The sequence below is a fragment of the Camelus ferus genome, chromosome 6 (assembly GCF_009834535.1).
Source record: "Camelus ferus isolate YT-003-E chromosome 6, BCGSAC_Cfer_1.0, whole genome shotgun sequence".
Taxonomy (NCBI): Eukaryota; Metazoa; Chordata; class Mammalia; order Artiodactyla; family Camelidae; genus Camelus; species Camelus ferus.
Window position 1 is genome coordinate 31,057,743 of NC_045701.1, and position 17,081 is coordinate 31,074,823.

At 40.7% G+C, this 17,081-nt stretch overlaps 3 gene segments (V, D, J or C); all 3 read left to right on the plus strand.

Annotated features, from left to right (window-relative positions):
* The first annotated feature begins 1,938 nt into the window (after positions 1-1,938).
* Positions 1,939-2,761, plus strand: LOC102522540. The segment is given in 2 exon segments: positions 1,939-2,109; positions 2,281-2,761. Coding segments are annotated over 2 exon segments (514 nt in total).
* Positions 2,762-6,368: 3,607 nt separating this feature from the next.
* Positions 6,369-8,103, plus strand: LOC102521551. The segment is given in 2 exon segments: positions 6,369-6,469; positions 6,592-8,103. Coding segments are annotated over 2 exon segments (381 nt in total).
* An 8,223-nt stretch (positions 8,104-16,326) lies between these two features.
* LOC102523057 lies at positions 16,327-16,936 on the plus strand. The segment is given in 2 exon segments: positions 16,327-16,378; positions 16,577-16,936. Coding segments are annotated over 2 exon segments (411 nt in total).
* The last annotated feature ends 145 nt before the right edge of the window (positions 16,937-17,081 follow it).

Here is a 17,081-nt window from a genome sequence, read left to right on the forward strand (position 1 = left end):
AGGCTTCATCAGGCAATGTCCTGGCTTTGGTATATTGTGTCCTCATGGATCAAACAAGTCAATCAGTCCTAATGATTCTTTACAAAATTGTGGCCACATTTTGTGCATTTAAGATGGAATTATTGAATTTCTCCATGGATTTATCTTTATACTCTAGAAGAGGTTCTTGCATAAGGACGTAAGTCAGAAAGGGATATTTAGCATAATCATCTTCTCCATCATTTTTTCCTAGCTTCTAAAGAGTATTTTATGCTGTGAGATTTTGACTTGATGACAAAAATTTCTTTGAGCAGCATGAAGACATCATATAACTCATGTATTTGGAGTCCATTTTTAATAAGCATACATGAGATACACTAGAAGGTTAAGAAAATGTTAAGATGGTTAAAAAACTTCATCGTCTCCATGGTATTTCGAACTGTGAATTGTGTTAAAAACCTATAACTACCACCGTTGTTTATTTTTTATAATTTAATATGCCGAAGAGAGATCCACAAAGTCAGCTACTTGAGTTAATTTTGCTTCTGCTAATGACTAGTTTTAAAGGGAGTTTAGAGTAGTTATTGTATAAGTAGCCTGGCATTGTTTTTCTTCAATTTTTAAGATAAGATTATTTTAAAACATATTAATTTAGAATTTGGTATGAGAGTGTCCAAAAGATCTGTTCCAAACATGGAAGGATTTTGAGTAACAGAAATACAGTCATGAGGTCCCTTAACTGAGAAGTGTAACAAAGTTGAATACTATGAGGAGAAATGAATATTTTATAATTAGTTAACCAATTTATAGATGAATGTTGGGTATTTTAGATTGGAGAACAATGTGGACTGTGTGTGGTACTGTCTGATTTAACAGACATTCCAGAGCAAGATCTGAAGATGCTTCAACCAATTTAGCTGAGGCTGGACTGACGTTGAGACAGGAGGATAAGTTTTGTTTAACCACATTAAGAGGGAGGCCGTGATAGGCAACGGGTCTTTGTTGTTTGCCATATTGTTTGGTAATATCCCTAGGCGTGATTTTCCATTTATATTCATACAAAAAGAAAAGTTTATTACAATCAGTGGTGATCTTATGATCAGCTGTTCTATGGAGATATATGAGGTCGCCTATGATATATTCCCCGCGGAGCTGGGCGTATAGAATATAGAGGCTTCTTGTGGCTCTTTTAGAGTCCCCGATTAGTTAATGGGAAAAAAACAAATCGAGGTTTGATATCCTATTGGCCAAACTCTGGCATCTCTTTTGGCCTTTCTGAACAGAGCTGGGCTATCGAAACTAAATGGAATCAGGGAGGGTATAGCTCAGTGGTAGAGTGTGTGCTTAGCATGCACGAGGTCCTGGCTTCAATCCTCAGTACCTCCATTAAAAAAAACAACAACCTAATTACCTCCCCCTCAAAACTGAAAACAAAATGGAGAAGAGAATGGGACCTCTGTTGTGACAAGAACCCTTGGGCTTCACTCTGGTCTCTGCAAAGGGAGATTACCTTTCCTCTTGCTACTTGGTCTCAATGGAGGTCAGTGAGCAGACACTGTTAGTGAGGAATTATATTGATTGCTGTGTCAATATGTAGGTTGGAAAAACTTCAGTAATTAGTCCAAACAGCTTTGCCTTCTTATTATTCAGTGATTTATTTCCACCTTAGGTGAAAGAGCATCGTACGGAGGTGTGAGGCTGGGCGGTCTTTACCTTTTACGTTGTTTCCATAATTCGTCACTTGTAGTTTAAAATAAGCTCCATCACAGATGCAATGACTGAACATAGCAGTTGATGGAATCACCAATCTCCCTTTTAATATAAAATTTAACTTGTGTTTATTTTCAGATGTAATTCCTGTCAAAAAAGGAAGTTCGGGTTGAGGGAGACTCTCACGTAGTCCATAGAGGAGTTTGACGTCACCCACATCAACTTGCTACAGCAGCAAACCCCTGCTTCCTGTTCTGAGGCAGCAGCAGCACATAGACCAGTGAGTCTCCCCTCATCCTGTCGGGCTCGCCTCACCTTGCACAGCCCTGAAATTGAAGAAGACGTTTTCCACCTGGTGGAAGACCTGAAACATGTTTCTCTCCAGCCTTCTGAAGGTGGCCATGGCTTCATGCTGGCTAGGTAGGGATGGTCCCAGGGGACTGTGCCTCCTCTATGACCTGAAGACTGAGGGTAGCAGTCTTATGGGTACCTTGGGAAGGAAGGGGTAGTAGGGTGTAAAATAGGATTTCTTTGTTCCACACTGCTTATTCCTAAACTTCTGATTCTATGTTTGTTTTTTTTTTCCTTCAGGATCCAGCATTGCCCAGACGGTAACTCAAGAGCAACCACCAATGCTAGTGCAGGAGAAGGAGGCTGTGACCCTGGACTGCACATACGACACCAGTGATCCAACTTATAGTTTATCCTGGTACAAGCAGCCCAGCAGTGGGGCGATCACTTTCCTAATTCGTCAGGACTCTTACAACCAGCAAAATGCCACAGAAGGTCACTACTCATTGAATTTCCAGAAGGCAAGCAAATCCATCAAACTCGTCATCTCAGCCTCACAGCTGGAGGACTCTGCAGGTGTATTTCTGTGCACTGACTGAGACCACAGTGAGAGGCGTGTTGGAGGGAGGTGTACCAAAACCCAGGGCTCTGCTTGATGCATCCACCTGCTGTAGGGGCCAGGGCAGGGTATTGCCATCACAGACAGGAAGTGGCGAGGGCTGTGGCAGCACAGGTGTGGGGTTAGAGGGAGGACACGCATTCTAAGAAAATATTTCTCTAGATTCACAGACTGTATCCAGAGCTATCATTCATAAAATACATCCTGAACCCTGAAAATGTGGATTTAAGTTATTTACTGAAGACAAAGAACAGCCACATAAAATCTTTGCTATTTGGTGATTAGACTGAGCTAGAAGAACTGACTGAGGAAATTTAGAAATAATCTGACTCAAAAATTAGTAAAAAATGTGTGAATTGTTGGATTTCCAGATCAATTTGTTCAATAAATATTTATTGACTATATAGTATATTATATTACAGGCATTGTTCTGAGTGAGGAAGATCATGAAATCTCTGTGTGGCTTTCCTCTTTTTGAGTATCATGCTGTCTTACTCTGTTGAATGAATTTGTTTATTTTACTTTATTAGCTGAGTTAATGGTACTCATTTACTTTCTAAGGTGCCTACTGTGTCACCAACTTTGTGCTAATACTCATTCCATCTTATTAACACCTCGAGCATGGAAGAGTTCAATTTTCATAACATAGGTTTACCTGCCTCTCACCAGTCTTACCCAGAAAATGATCAATAATTAGTGGCTCTTAGAGGGACATTGTGAAGGAGCAGAATATGAATTCTCTTCTTTCTCTGCTCCTGCCCTTCAATGCACACTCCTCCAAAAGCATTTTTTGCCATTAGGTGGCTGATTTTGCACACGTCCAGGACCTCTTTGTTCAGTCAATGTTCTACAATCCCAAATACTCCTTCTTTCCAATTTCTTCCTTCTACCTGGAACCCCATTTTCTCAGTGCCTGAAAATTTGAATAGTAATGGATGATTTATAAGTGATCTTGTAACAGCCTCTTATACTTGTGTTTGGAAGTTGTGTAGAGTAGAAATCTTAAAAGGAGCACCTTAAGACTTTTAGAAATATTTAACCATTTTAACAGACTTTTTCCCATATGAACCATTTTAAGTGTACAGTCCAGTGATATTAAGTACATTTACATGGTTGTTCAACCAGCACCACATCCATCTCTATAGCTCTTTTTCATCTTGAAATACTGAAAATTTGTATTCATTAAACAGTAACTCCCCATTCTTCTGTCCCTCCAGCCTTTGACCATTACTGTTCTCCTTTCTCTTTCTATGAGTTTGCCTACTTCAGACAGCCAGGATAAGTGCAATCATGCAATATTGGTCATTTTATGACTTATTTAGCATAATGTACTCAAGTTTCATCCAGAGGTAGCATATGTTAGAATTTCTTTCCTTTTTAAGATTGAATAATATTCCAGTGTATGTACATACCACATTTTGTCTACTCATTTATCTGTTGATGGATATTTGGGTTGCTTCCACTTTTTGGTGGAAACATGGATATAAAAATATCTCAATATTTGGGGGATGTATATCCCAATTCTTTCAAATTTTTTTCAGTATGTAATTAGAAGTGGAATTGCTGGATCATATGACAGTTCTATTTTTAAATTTTTGAGAAACATTTCTACTGGCTAACTTGAACAATGATGCTCTAGATTTCATCACAAGCCAGTTTCAGGGAATAGAGAGAGTGAGTGATCACTAAGCTGCAGTCCCTTGGTGGTTCACTTACGCCTAGAAGAGTCTGTCACCCTTGCTGTAGAGCATTGCTCCTCAGATACCTAATAATTGGTCTAAAAGGAATGGTGAAGGCACTGCCTAGTGGTCAGCTCCTGAACTGTATTTGGGCATGCTTCATAAAGTTTCTTTCTTCTTTTGGTGAAAGAGCCAAATCTGCAATTCTTTAATCGTATTTATTAGTTTAGTTTGCGTAAATAAAGAACCTGTTAACAGGCTGTATTCCTGTTATTCCAAAAGTATTCCAAAGGATCAAGAAGAAGTAATATTTCTGCCCTCTGGTCTCCCTCAAATTTACTCTGAAAATAATCCATAATAGACAAAACAGGGACCAGGTTTTGGTATCAGAGATATTTGTGTTCAAAAATTTAGTTCTGCCAAGAACTTCCTAGACACCTGTGAGCTTTGTTTCATTATTATATAAAACATGAGAGTGATATATGATTTAATATTTTATTGTGACAATTTACCAATAATGTAGCTACAGAGATTGACAGAAACAGATGATTAGTTAATGAGGGTAATCTTAACAGGTCCAGAGAAAGCATTCATTCTTGATTCGAAATTCTCAATGATTTAGAAATTGAAGGGAATTTTCTCAATTTAATAAAGAACCTCTACAAAAAACTCTATCAAATGTCACACTTGATGGTGAATGAATGAATGTTTTCCCCCTAATTTTAGGACTAGGAGAAGTTTGACTCTCACCACTTGTATCTAATATTTTGCTAGGGACTCTAGCCAGTGCAATAAGGCAAGAGAATGAAACAAAAGGCATACAGTTTGGAAAGGAAGAACTGAACTTATCTTTATTCACAGATAGCCTTACTGTCTGAGTAGAAAAATTCAAGGAAATCTACAAAAAGATACTAGAGCAAATAATTATGTTTGAAAAAGTCAAATATACAACTACCTTATGCCTTCGCCATTCCACTTCCAGATATTGACCCAAGAGAAATGAAAGCATATGTCTATTTTAAAAATTGGGTACACAAATGTTATCCTTACAAAAAAAACTGAATCCTACAAATGTTAGCTTTATTTGTAACAACCCCAAACTGGAACTATCTGAAATGACTGTCAACAGGTGAATAGATAAATGAATTTTTTTATATCTATGTAATGGAAAACTACTCAGAAACACAAAGGAATGATCCATTGATAGTTATAAACATGAAAGAATCTTAAAATAATTATGCTGCGTGAAAAAAGCTAGACAAAAGAGAACATATGATTCCATTTATATCATATAAAACATACAAACTAGTAAATCAGATCATTCTATACGGATTTTAAAACTTCAATTATGATATTTCTTTTGTTTTCACATTTTAATGATTCTGAAATTCAGGATAATTTGACTATTGATAAGATAGTGTGACTTTTTTTCCCATAAAAAGCTTTTTATTAAAAGATACATGTCTTACAAATGATATTATTTTAGGACTGAGAAAATATTTTATTTCAAGTAGTAGTGAGTCCTCAGTGAAAGACCCCTCCTTCATTATTTTTGTTCAGTATAGCAAATATTTACTGAGCATGCAATAAATGTCAGTCACTACTGTTCCATAAATTGGGGTACAATGCTGAAAAACAAAATCACTCAGTAATGACTTGGCTTCTTATTACTTCCTCTGTAATCAACCTCAGACCGTTTTTTGACATTCAGTGGATTACAGGCTAGGGCACAATTAATACGTGAGAATATAAGTTGCTATATTAAAGTGCTTAAGAAAACTGGTATCTTCTCAGCTACAGAAATACGCTGAGATGCTCTGTTAAAGAACTTCCATGTCACGTATTGTTCTAAGAACAAAACAGACCTGAGAGGTTACAACAGTTGTTGATCAGGTTTCCAAGTGTCACCTGAAGACTGACATGTGCCTCATAAATAAAGACAGGGATGAGAACATAATTGTGAGTTCCAGGAGATGAGGAAACATGCATCCCATTTCTGCCCCCGTCCACCAGGGAGAGCAGTTTCCTAAGACAAACACACTTCCTGTGTGAAATGCAGGCTTCCCTTTATCTAAACCTTCACTGTGAACTCAACATTTCTTCAGGGTAGTTGTCAAGCACGTTATTCAGGCTGACACTGTAGAGATGAACTCTTCTCCAGGCTTAGTGACTGTGGTACTCTTAATGCTTGGTGAGTAAAATGCCTCTAAAAATGTGTATTGTTTCTTCTGCTTCATCAGGAAAATCTTTAACCATAATTTTATCTGAGAGCTTTATGCCCAAGGGGACATGAACTATTTTATTTTTGCCCAGGACGAACCCGTGGAGACTCAGTGACGCAGACAGAAGGCCCAGTGACCCTTCCAGAATCAGCTGCCCTGACTATGAACTGCAATTATTCAACCACGACATACCCCACTCTTTTCTGGTATGTCCAGTACCCCGGAGAAGGTCCACAGCTCCTCCTGAAAGCCTCGAGGGACAAGGAGAAGGGACACAACAAAGGTTTTGAAGCCACGTACCACAGAGAACAATCTTCCTTCCACTTGGAGAAAGCCTCAGTCCGAGGGGCAGACTCGGCTGTGTACTACTGTGCTCTGGGTGACACAGTGACAGGAGCTGCAGGGGGAGCTGAGCACAAACCCTGAGCAGCAGCCGGGGCCTGGGTGCTGAGTGCCTCTGAGTGTTTGATCCTCTCTGTTCCCAGCACAGTCTGTGGTGGTTTGTCCCTCAGTCTCCGGTTGACACAAAGATCACACCACTGGCTAGAGCGTAAGAAGAGGAAGTAACCTCTCCATTACCCAACTCGTCATAAGTGAAATTGAGTATATCTGACATGAGTGGTTCCTTATCCAGGACCAAAGTAGTTTCAAGTGAAAGCCACATAAGCATGAAGTGTCCCTTGCTCACCCTTGTAGTCGAAGTCCAGCCCGTTTCCAGGTTGTTCTGGGCCACCCTGGTGGTACTGCTGTAGTCTTATTATACTTCTGTAGAGCCAAAGTGTGCCAGAGAAGGTGGCATCTGTGTCATGTAATAGGAGGAGAAGTGAGAGGAGAGCTACAGGCTCCAAAAACCGTGGTTCCTAATAGAAAAAGAAGGGACGAGAAGAAAGGAGAAGGAACAGAACCTCACAGTAACTGAGCTAGAAAAATGAGAGGAAAGGGACATTTATCTTGGTTTATTTTCTAGGAAATCAGAAGCTAGGCACAGCATAAAATTGAAAAAGGTGCTTTGAGGGCATTTAGGGATTGGAGGCTGAAAATAGGACTGAAAATATGTAAGCAGCAGGCTCCTCTACCAGTGTCTGTAGAACAAGCGATGATCACTTCCTGACTCCACCCAGCATTAGTCACTGATGCACTGAGCAACTGCACAAAAAAAGTAAGAAAGCCAAAACAATTAAAAACTAAAAATATAATAATTAGCTATTTACTTCATGGAAATAAAATAACATTCTAGAATGTAACATACTCATAGTAGTCTATATGATTCAACTAAATTTTCTTCTAGAGAAGTTTTACCACCAATAGTGGTGATTAAGCAGAGTATTTTTCCCAAACCTTGTGTATTACTAAGGTTTTGGACTTTTGCTTATCAGCTAGGCTTTTTCATTTTTTAATAATTTAAAAAATTATGAATGAGATGGAGCTTCATTTCATTTAAAAGTTTTTTTGTATAAATTGTTCATTCATATATCTGCCCATTTCCTACTGTGTTAGTCATTTAAATATAGATTTTAAAAAACATCCTGTGTTAAGAAAGTTGTCATAAGGCTGTCATATGTGTCCTTTTAAAAAATTTAATATTCTGTTTTTGACTTTGTTTATGGCCTTGTTTGTTTGCTATGTAGAATTTTAAAAATAGCATGTAGTAAATTTATGAAAATTTTCTTTTATGGATTCTGAGTTATATTTCACGCTTAAAAATCCATAGCACTCTAAAATGATAAAATTTTATCTCATTTTCTTTAGTTTCTCTCAGGCTAATTTTGTCTTTAAATCTTTAATCTAAATGTGTGTGTGTGTGTGTGTGTGCGCGCGTGTGTTTATGAAGCGAGGTTGAGGTTTAAGGCTTTCTATTTTCCTTAATTTTTCTTCGTTTGTTTTGTTTATTTTCAGGCAGTTACCCGGGCTCAACATCTTGAAAGACCCCTTTTTCTTCATTGATTTTAAATGTTATGTTTGTCTTTTTTGTATCTTTTTCATAGTTGCTTATTATGATTTCCAACCTAGGCACTCTTTTCAAAATTTGTACTTCATTGTTCATAGTACTTTATGCCACTAGCTTACTGGATATGTAAAGAGCATATATCCCATCAGCCCCAAGCTTGTGCTAGAAATAAATACAGAGAAAATGATGTGGATGGAAGAGAAGCCATTGGAGAAGGAGGGAGAGAGAAATCTGCCCCATTGCTTCACAAGATGTGTAGTGAGGCGTCACCTCCGACAATGGAAACTATCTGCCTGTGTTCCCAGCTCTGTCAGTTGGTTTGGATTGAGAGGACCCCCAAAAAACCGCTGACAGCAGGCTCACAATTGGTCCACACAAGGATAGTAGGTAGACAACCAACACTGGGAAGCAAGGACAACTTTATATCATCTCTGCTCTTCTTGAAGAGGAAGATTTCAATAGTGAAGACATGGGTTTAGCATCCGGAAGAGTCCCATCTACTTGATTTGTTTGTTTGTTTTCATATTCTTTTTCACTAAAGGTTATTACAAGATATTGAATATAGTTCCCTGAACTTTACAGGGGAAATCTTCTTTTTTAAAAAAATCTATCTTTATATATAGTAGTTAACATTTGCATATGTCAAACTCTGAAATTTATCCCTTCCCACTCCCTTTCTCTCAGTAACCATAAGAATGTTTATTACATTTGTGAGTCCTTCTGTTTTGTAGATGAGTTCATTAGTGTCCTCTTTTTCCCTTCTTTCTTTTTTTTTTTTCCTTGTTTTTTTTTTTTAGATTCCACATATGAGTGATATCACATGGTATTTTTCTTTCTCTTTCTGGCTTACTTCACTTAAAATGACATTCTCCAGGAGCATCCATGTTGCTGGAAATGGCATTATTTTATTCTTTTTTTATAGCTGAGAAGTATTCCATTGTATAAATATACCACAACTTCTTATCCAGTCATCTGTTGATGGACATTTAGGTTGTTTCCATGTCTTGACTATTGTATATAGTGCTGCTATGAATATTGGGGTGTGTGTATCTTTTTGAATTAGAGTTCCCTCTGGATATATGCCCAGGAGTGGGATTGCTGGATCATATGGTAAGTCTATTTTTAGTTTTTTGAGGAATCTCCATACTGTTTTCCATAATGGCTGCAGCAAACTACATTCCCACCAACAGTGTAGGAGAGTTCCCTTTTCTCCACAACCTCTCCAGCATTAAAAAGTCCACAAACCATCTACTTGAAAGACCTTGAAATCTGCTGCTGCCCCACTGTTTTGGATCCTGCCATTGCTTTGGAGGAAATTTTTGAATTTTTTTCTGTTACCCCATAGCTTTTGATGAATTTTGTAAAAATCCATGGTAACTATCATTGCTACTCTTTTTTAAAACATTCTTTTCTCTTTTTTGAGGGGGAGGTAATTAGGTTTATTTATTTATTCTTAATGGAGGTACCAGGGGTTGAACCCAGGACCTCATGCATGCTAAGAACACACTCTACCACTGAGCTATCCCCTCCCTTATCATCGCTACTTTTGAGAGTGTTGTTGACACTGACTATATTTCACCATGCCCCCGATTTAAGCAGAATGGGTATGGACAGTTCTGTTCTCTAAGGTTCTCTCTTTCTCCCTCTTCCTCTCCCACTGCCTCTCCCTCTCTCCTCTCCTTTTCTCTCAACTCTTTCTTTCTTGAGTTTGCTGGACTAATTCTGTTTCCATCCTTCCCTGATGTAAGAGTCTCTGAGGGATCAACTATTTCTTTGAGCCATTAACACTTAAAAATTATTTTACTGTGAAATATAACAATTGTTCAAGAAAGTATGTAAAGCCTACAAACAGTCAATCCATATTAGGTTTTTTTTGGTACATACAAAGTTGAGACTGATTTTTTGAGATATGAAATTTCTTAATGAGTTTTTAAAAATGCTCTGTATTAGTCAGGGTTCTCCAGAGAAACAGAAATAGCATCAATAGGATGTGTGTGTTTGGTGGTCGGGGGGTTTGATGTAAAGACAGACAGAGACAGAGAGACAGAGATTTTAGGAAATGGCTCATGTGATTGTGGGGACTGGCAAGTCCAAATTCTGCAGAGCAGGCAGGCAGGCAGGCTGGAAACTTGGAGAAGAGTTCATCTTGTAGTTCACGTCCAAAGGCAGTCTGGAGGCAAAATTCCTTCTACCTCCAGGACCTTAATATTTTTCTGTTAAGAGAGATCTTCAACTGACTGGATGGAGCCCACTCACATTATGGAGAGCAATCTGCTTTATTCAAAGCCTACTGATCTAAATGTTAATATCATCTGAAAAACACCTCATAGCACCTCCTAAACTGATATTTGGCCAAATATCTGGGTATCAAGCTTAGAAAAGGGGAAACATAAAATTGACCATCACACTTTCTTTATCTTTAATAGTCATTCTGAATGCATAGTTTGTTTTCGTGGGTTTACTATACCAGCTGTTTTTGGTGTTTGTATGATGTATCTTTTTCCATTTTTTGCTTATGATCGTATGATTTTTACCCTTCATTTTATTAATGTAGTGTCACATACATTTATTGACTTGTGTATTTTGAACCATCCTTGCCTCCCAGGGATAAATCCGGCTTGAGCATGGTGTATGATGCCTTTAATATGCTTTGGAATTCTGTTTGAACATTATTTTGTTAACGATTTTTGCATTTATATTCACCAGAGTTGTTGTTCTGTGATTTTCTTTTCTTATGGTGTCTTTGTTTGGTTTTAGTATCAGGATAATGCTGGTGTCTTAAAATGAGTTTGGAAGTGTTCCCTTCTCTTCAATTTTTGGGACAAGTTAAAAAAAATTGGTGTTAATTCGTCTTTACATATTCACTGGAATTCATCACTGAAGCCATCTGGTCTTGGGTTCTTCTTTTCTGGAGGTTTCTGATTACTGAACCACTCTCCCTACTTGTTATTGATCTGCTCAAATGATTGATTTCTTTATGATTCAACCTTGGTGGATTTTATGTTTCTAAGAATTTGTCTGTTTCTTCCAGGTTATCCAATTTGTTGGCATATAATTGTTCATAGATGTCTCTTATGACATTATCAAGTCCCATAAGTCTTTTAGGTTTTCTTCACTCTTTTTTTGTTGTTATTTTTTTCTTTTGTTCCTCTGACTACTGACTTTTCTTCACATTCACTTATTCTTTCTTCTGCTTGATCAAGTCTCATTTTAATCCCTCTAAGGAATTTTTCAGTTCTGCAGTGTATTCTTCAGCTTCAGTATTTCTGTCTGGTTCCTTTCTATGCTTCTATGTCTTTGCTGAACTCACTTTGTTCATGTATTGTCTTGTTCATGATTTTGTTTAGTTGTCTGTGTTCTTTAGTAACTCACTGAGCTTCTTTAACATGGTTATTTTGAATTCTTTGTAAGGTAATTCACAGATTTCCATTTCTTTCAATTGGTTGCTGGAGACTTATGTTTTTGATTGTATCCTGTTTTCTTTATTCTTTTTGCACTTGTAGATTGGTTTTACTGTCTGAGCATTTGAAGACGTGGGCATCTCTCCAAGTATTTATGGTTTGGTTTTTACTAGAAGAAATCTTTATAGGTCAGTAGGGCTGAATATGAGGCAAGATACAGGCCAGTCCCTCTGGCAGTGCTCTGTAAGGCTGGATGAAGACCCTTTTGTTTCCTGCCCTTTCTTTTGGAGGAAATACCTTAGTTCTGTGCTCTTCCCCATCTTGCAGAGCTTTTCCCCATATCCCAGGGACTAAGCTCTGCCAATCAGTCAGTGCTAAGTATGAAGGGAGGTAGAAACAGGCTCCATGGAATGTACTTTGGATTATTGGGTATAAGGCCCCCTTCACTTCATTCCTTTCCTTATGGAGGTAAAAATCAGTTTAGTATCTATTCTCAGTTTTGCACGGCAGTGCTAGTTATAGAATGCCCTCCCTTCCTTTGTTCCTTACTGTCCCAAGGGACCAGGCTCTGCTGGTTCTTGAGCACTGAGTGCAGGGAGATAGAAAGCAGCTCTACAGAGGGCACTCTGAGGTGCTGGGAACAAGGCCAGCTCCTTGCCCTGCTCTGCATTTGCTTTCTTCTCTCCTTGTGAAGGAAAACCTCAGTTCTGCTCTTCCAAGCCCACACAGCTGCCTTGGCTGTAAAGGGCATGTCCTCCGATTCCCTTTGTTTCTTCCTGCCCTGAGGGGTGGCTCTCTGCCTGTCATCCAGCGCTCAGTGTGAGGTAAGATGGAAAACCGCCGCCCAGAGGCTGCCCTGAGAGGACAGGAGGGCATGCTCACGCCCCAGTCTCACTCCCCTCCCCCTGGGGGAAACCATGGGCACAGGCTACCTTCTTGGCACTGAGCTGACCTGATTTGGCCAAAGGACAGATGCGAGTGCAGTGAAGTTGCCCTTCTTCCCTGTATACACGTGACTGCTCGCAGTTTGTGCTTCCTCCGGTGCGTTTACTTTCCGCTGGATTCCAAACTTCTCTTCACGGTATTTTGGTGCTAATATCATTGTCAGAGCAGCATCTGTGTAGCAAAGAGAGCTCAGGTTCCTACCCTGCCTTCTTGCTCATGGTTTGCACCATGTCTTTTATGCCTTTCAAAAATTGTCAGGTAAGTGTTATTATATCTGTTTTCAGCTGAGAGAGCGCCTATCCAACACAGGCAGAATTCAGCCTGAGGTCTTCGAACACGTTTATGCGCCAAACCACAGTGCTCACGGAGACATACGGGGCTTCTATTCTGAACCACGTTACAATAGTGAGGAGGAAACCTAGCAAGAAGTCTCATCACTTTTAAGCAACTGTAAGCTCTGACCCCAAGGTGGCAGTGTTGGCATTGGCTCTGCCTAGAGACAGGATTGCGCAAGGGTAGCAAGACCTGGCCTTTGACTGACTAGGTATGCGGTCTCTGACTGGCTGAGCGTACACCCCGAGAGTACCTTTGTTTATGTAAAAAAATAAAAGATGTTTAATAGACAAGTCAGTTTAGGGGACAGCCCTGAGCAGAAGAGGAATGGCGAAGCATCTGAGGACCTCCCTGGTGGCTTTGTGGCTTTATTTTTATTGTAAATTAGTGAAGAGGATTAGCCAGGTGGACACAGGAAGCCCAGGGAACATTTCCTTAGGGTTTTCAGCAAAGACATATTGCACTGGGGTAGGAGGAGCCAAGAACATGGGGCCATTTTAGGATTCTCTTGGGATTCACTGCGGCCAGGAGGAAGGGATGCAAAATAGAAGGCATTAAGAGTGGGGAAATCGCACACTCAGACCTCATTTTGCTTTTTGATCAGGGTTGAGCGGCCAAAACCAAGTGGAACAGAGTCCTCCATCTCTGACTGTCCTGGAGGAAGAGAACTTGCACATTTCAAGTGCAATTATACAGTGAGTCCCTTTAACAACTTAAGGTGGTACAAACAGGACAGCGAGAGAGCTCTTGTTTCCCTGATAATCATGACTTTCAGTGACAGTGACAGCAAGAAGTCGAATGGAAGGTACACAGCGACTCTGAATCCAACTGCCAAGTACAGCTCCCTGCACATCACAGCTGCCCAGCTCAGCGAGCCAGCTGTCCACGTCTGCGTGGTGGGCGCAGCGCGCTCCTCCGCACTGGCAGCCAGTACCCAAACCTGCGCCTGGAGGATGTCGAGGAGGCCCGGGAGGTGAAGCAGGAGCAGTTTTTAAATGTCGTCTGTGATTTCGCAAGTGAGCTACTACTTCTCTCTCAGACATGATTGAAGTTTGAAATTGAGCCTAGATTGTCTATTAGCATGGAGGGTCCTCACTCAGCACAGAAAGTTAACTGCTCCACTCGGCTGTTCCCAAGGGTAAAGCCATCATGTTGCTACTTGCCGCTGAAGTAGATGATAATGTTGGTTGAAAGGGAGAGATAGAGGTCTGTGAGGGGTCCAGCTACCAGTAGAATAACTAAGTGGACAAGCAAAATGTTGATGAGGCTGATGACAATATTTGATAAGATTCCTTCCATCTAGATAGATATTTAGTCCTCATTTAATGGCTATTCAAGTCTCAGAGAATGTTCTGTGGAGAGAGATCTGCCTTATCAATATATCCACATTCCACATCAAGGCAGCGTTCAGATGCTGCGCCAACTGTTTATATTGCTTTACACAGCTGCTCCTTTGGAGCACATCACTGCTCAGACTGTAATGCCAGCATGATCCTGGCAGGCACAGTCCCTCTGAGGCAGCTGGACTGCTGTCCCAGTTTCTTCAAATATTAGTATTCTAGGAAGGAAGGCTTCAGGGACAGAATGCCTACTTGCTGTGTATAGTCCTAGGTTACACAAATCAGTGTGATGCTCCTTTTTGGAACAATGAGAGAAATTTAAATATGGTTTGAGAATTAGGTGAGATAAATATTTATCTGAAAGGCATCTATCAATTGAGAAAAACAGGAAGGATATATACTAAGGAATTAAAAATGTTCAGGTCCGGGTGGCAGAAATGTGATATCTTTTTTGTATCTTTCCTTGTCTCTATTACTAATTTTCTATAGTTTACAGTCTCTGCTTATAAAGTCAAAATAAAGATTACTTAAAAAGAAAACCTTGGGGACTTCTGGTTTCTCATTCTGCATGTAAGCAACTTTGAAATCACCTCCTGTCTTAGCAACAAGTAAAAAACAGAGCAGATTAAAAAATCAACAACTCTCCTTGGATCCGGAGAGGGGAGGGCAAAGGTCAAACTGCTGCCCCTAAGACTGGAGAGACAGACAGCGAACCCAGAGGGCTGCAGCTGATCAGAGCAGAGACTCAGAGCAGGAAATGCAGCAGGAGCTGGTGCTGGAGCAGGACAACCCGGACTGTACTGGTGAATCGCTGGAGGCTCAGTGTGGACAAGCCTGAGAGTGAAAAGCAACCACAGAGGGAAACACAGCACTGTGAGATTGACCTCCAGGAGTCCAACCAGGAGTCCACAGTAAACATTAGAGAAAAACCCCTAAAGCTTCTGGACGATGTAGGATGGAGGGGGAGCTATACTGAAATGCACCAGAACAGAGCCCTTAACGCGGCCTTCCCCAGGGAGGATGCTAGGTAACCACAACCCAGCCTGCTGGGGTTCTTACTGGAGCCTAACTGACCCCAGGGAAGCAAAACACCCAACTCCAGCCAGTTCTAGCCCTCCTGTCCCTCCCATGCTGAGAGAAAAAAGCAGATAAACACGTGTGAAGTTCTCAGTCCAGAGGCAGAGGCTCAGTGAAAGATTGAGACCTGATCTCAGGACCGTGGATCACTTGCCGTCCCCACACCTCACCTCCACGTTACTAAAGGCTTATTCCAGCAGTTCCTTCCCCTCAGCACATCGTGCCTGGCCATCAAAAAGGAATCACAAGGCACCAAAAGGCAAAAAACCACAACCTTAAGAGCTTCATCCAGACTTCTACTAAGTTTTCAGTGTGGGAACGTGGTCATTAGGTATAACTGCTTTAGCTCAGACAAGCGATTGACGTTTGATGTAAAACATATGCACACACACATCACCCTGTCCCCACACACACTGACTTGGACAAGGTGCTTCTCAAATTTTCAATTTAACTAAAGTGGCAGACTTTTTACTTTCATCAGTTCATCATAAGGGTCTATGTTTGAATATTTCTTTGATCACTGTCTTGAGTCCACAAGATGGCAGTGTCTTCTCAGGGACCCTGTATGTGTGTTCCTGTGTGTGTTCATGTGTGTGTGTGAGAGAGAGAGAGAGAAAGAGAGATGAGAGGAGGGGCTTGGTGGTGTCGCAGGAGGGATGTTCCCATTGGTAGAACAGATGCTTTTTATGATTTCTGAAAGCAGAAGAATTAGAAATGTCTGAGTTGGACTCATTTTTTTAAGGGTCTAAAATTTGAATCCTCGGTGACCAGAAGAGGAGAGAATGCTGAAATCCTCAACAGGTTTCCTAGTGACCCTGTGGCTTCAGCTGACCTGTGAGTCTGGGGCGTTTCTACGGGAACATAAAGCTCGGTGTTTGCAGTCCTGAGCTTTTTAGGCCCGTGGATAGAAAGCATGAGTGTTTTTTCCCTTAAATAAGGGAGGGTAGAGGTGGGAGGCCTGTGGAAAGATAACTTAGATTCTGGAGATTAAATAGTCTTCTCTGACTGGCCATTCGCTGTCTCTTTGCACAGGGATGAGGAGCCGACAGAAGGGAGCGGCGCAGAGCCTGAATGTTCCAGAGGGAGCCACCGCCTCTCTCACCTGCTCTTATAGTGTACAGTAATTCTCAGAACTTCATGTGGTACAGACAGTATTCAGGGGAGAGGTCCCTGAGTGGTTGATGACCTTTTACCCCAATAATGACAAACAAGAAGGAAGATATACAGCGCAGGTCAATAAAAGCAGCCGCTATGTCTCCCTGCTCATCAGAGACTCTCAGCCCAGCGACTCAGCCGCCTACCTCTGTGCAGAGAGCGCACAGCGCTCCCCCGGCACCTGCGGCCTGTGCGCAAACCTGCTGGGGCCCGGCAGTGCCCGATACAGAGCTTAGGCTGCAGGCAGAGAAGTTCTCTCTGTTTCCTCAGTGCAAATGGGAACTAAGAGTCAGTTTGGGAGGTTAAATTGACTAGGGAAGTATTCTCATAGTTCCGAAAAGAATGGGCCCTGAAGGGAAGTTAAAGACACAATATTGGTCCA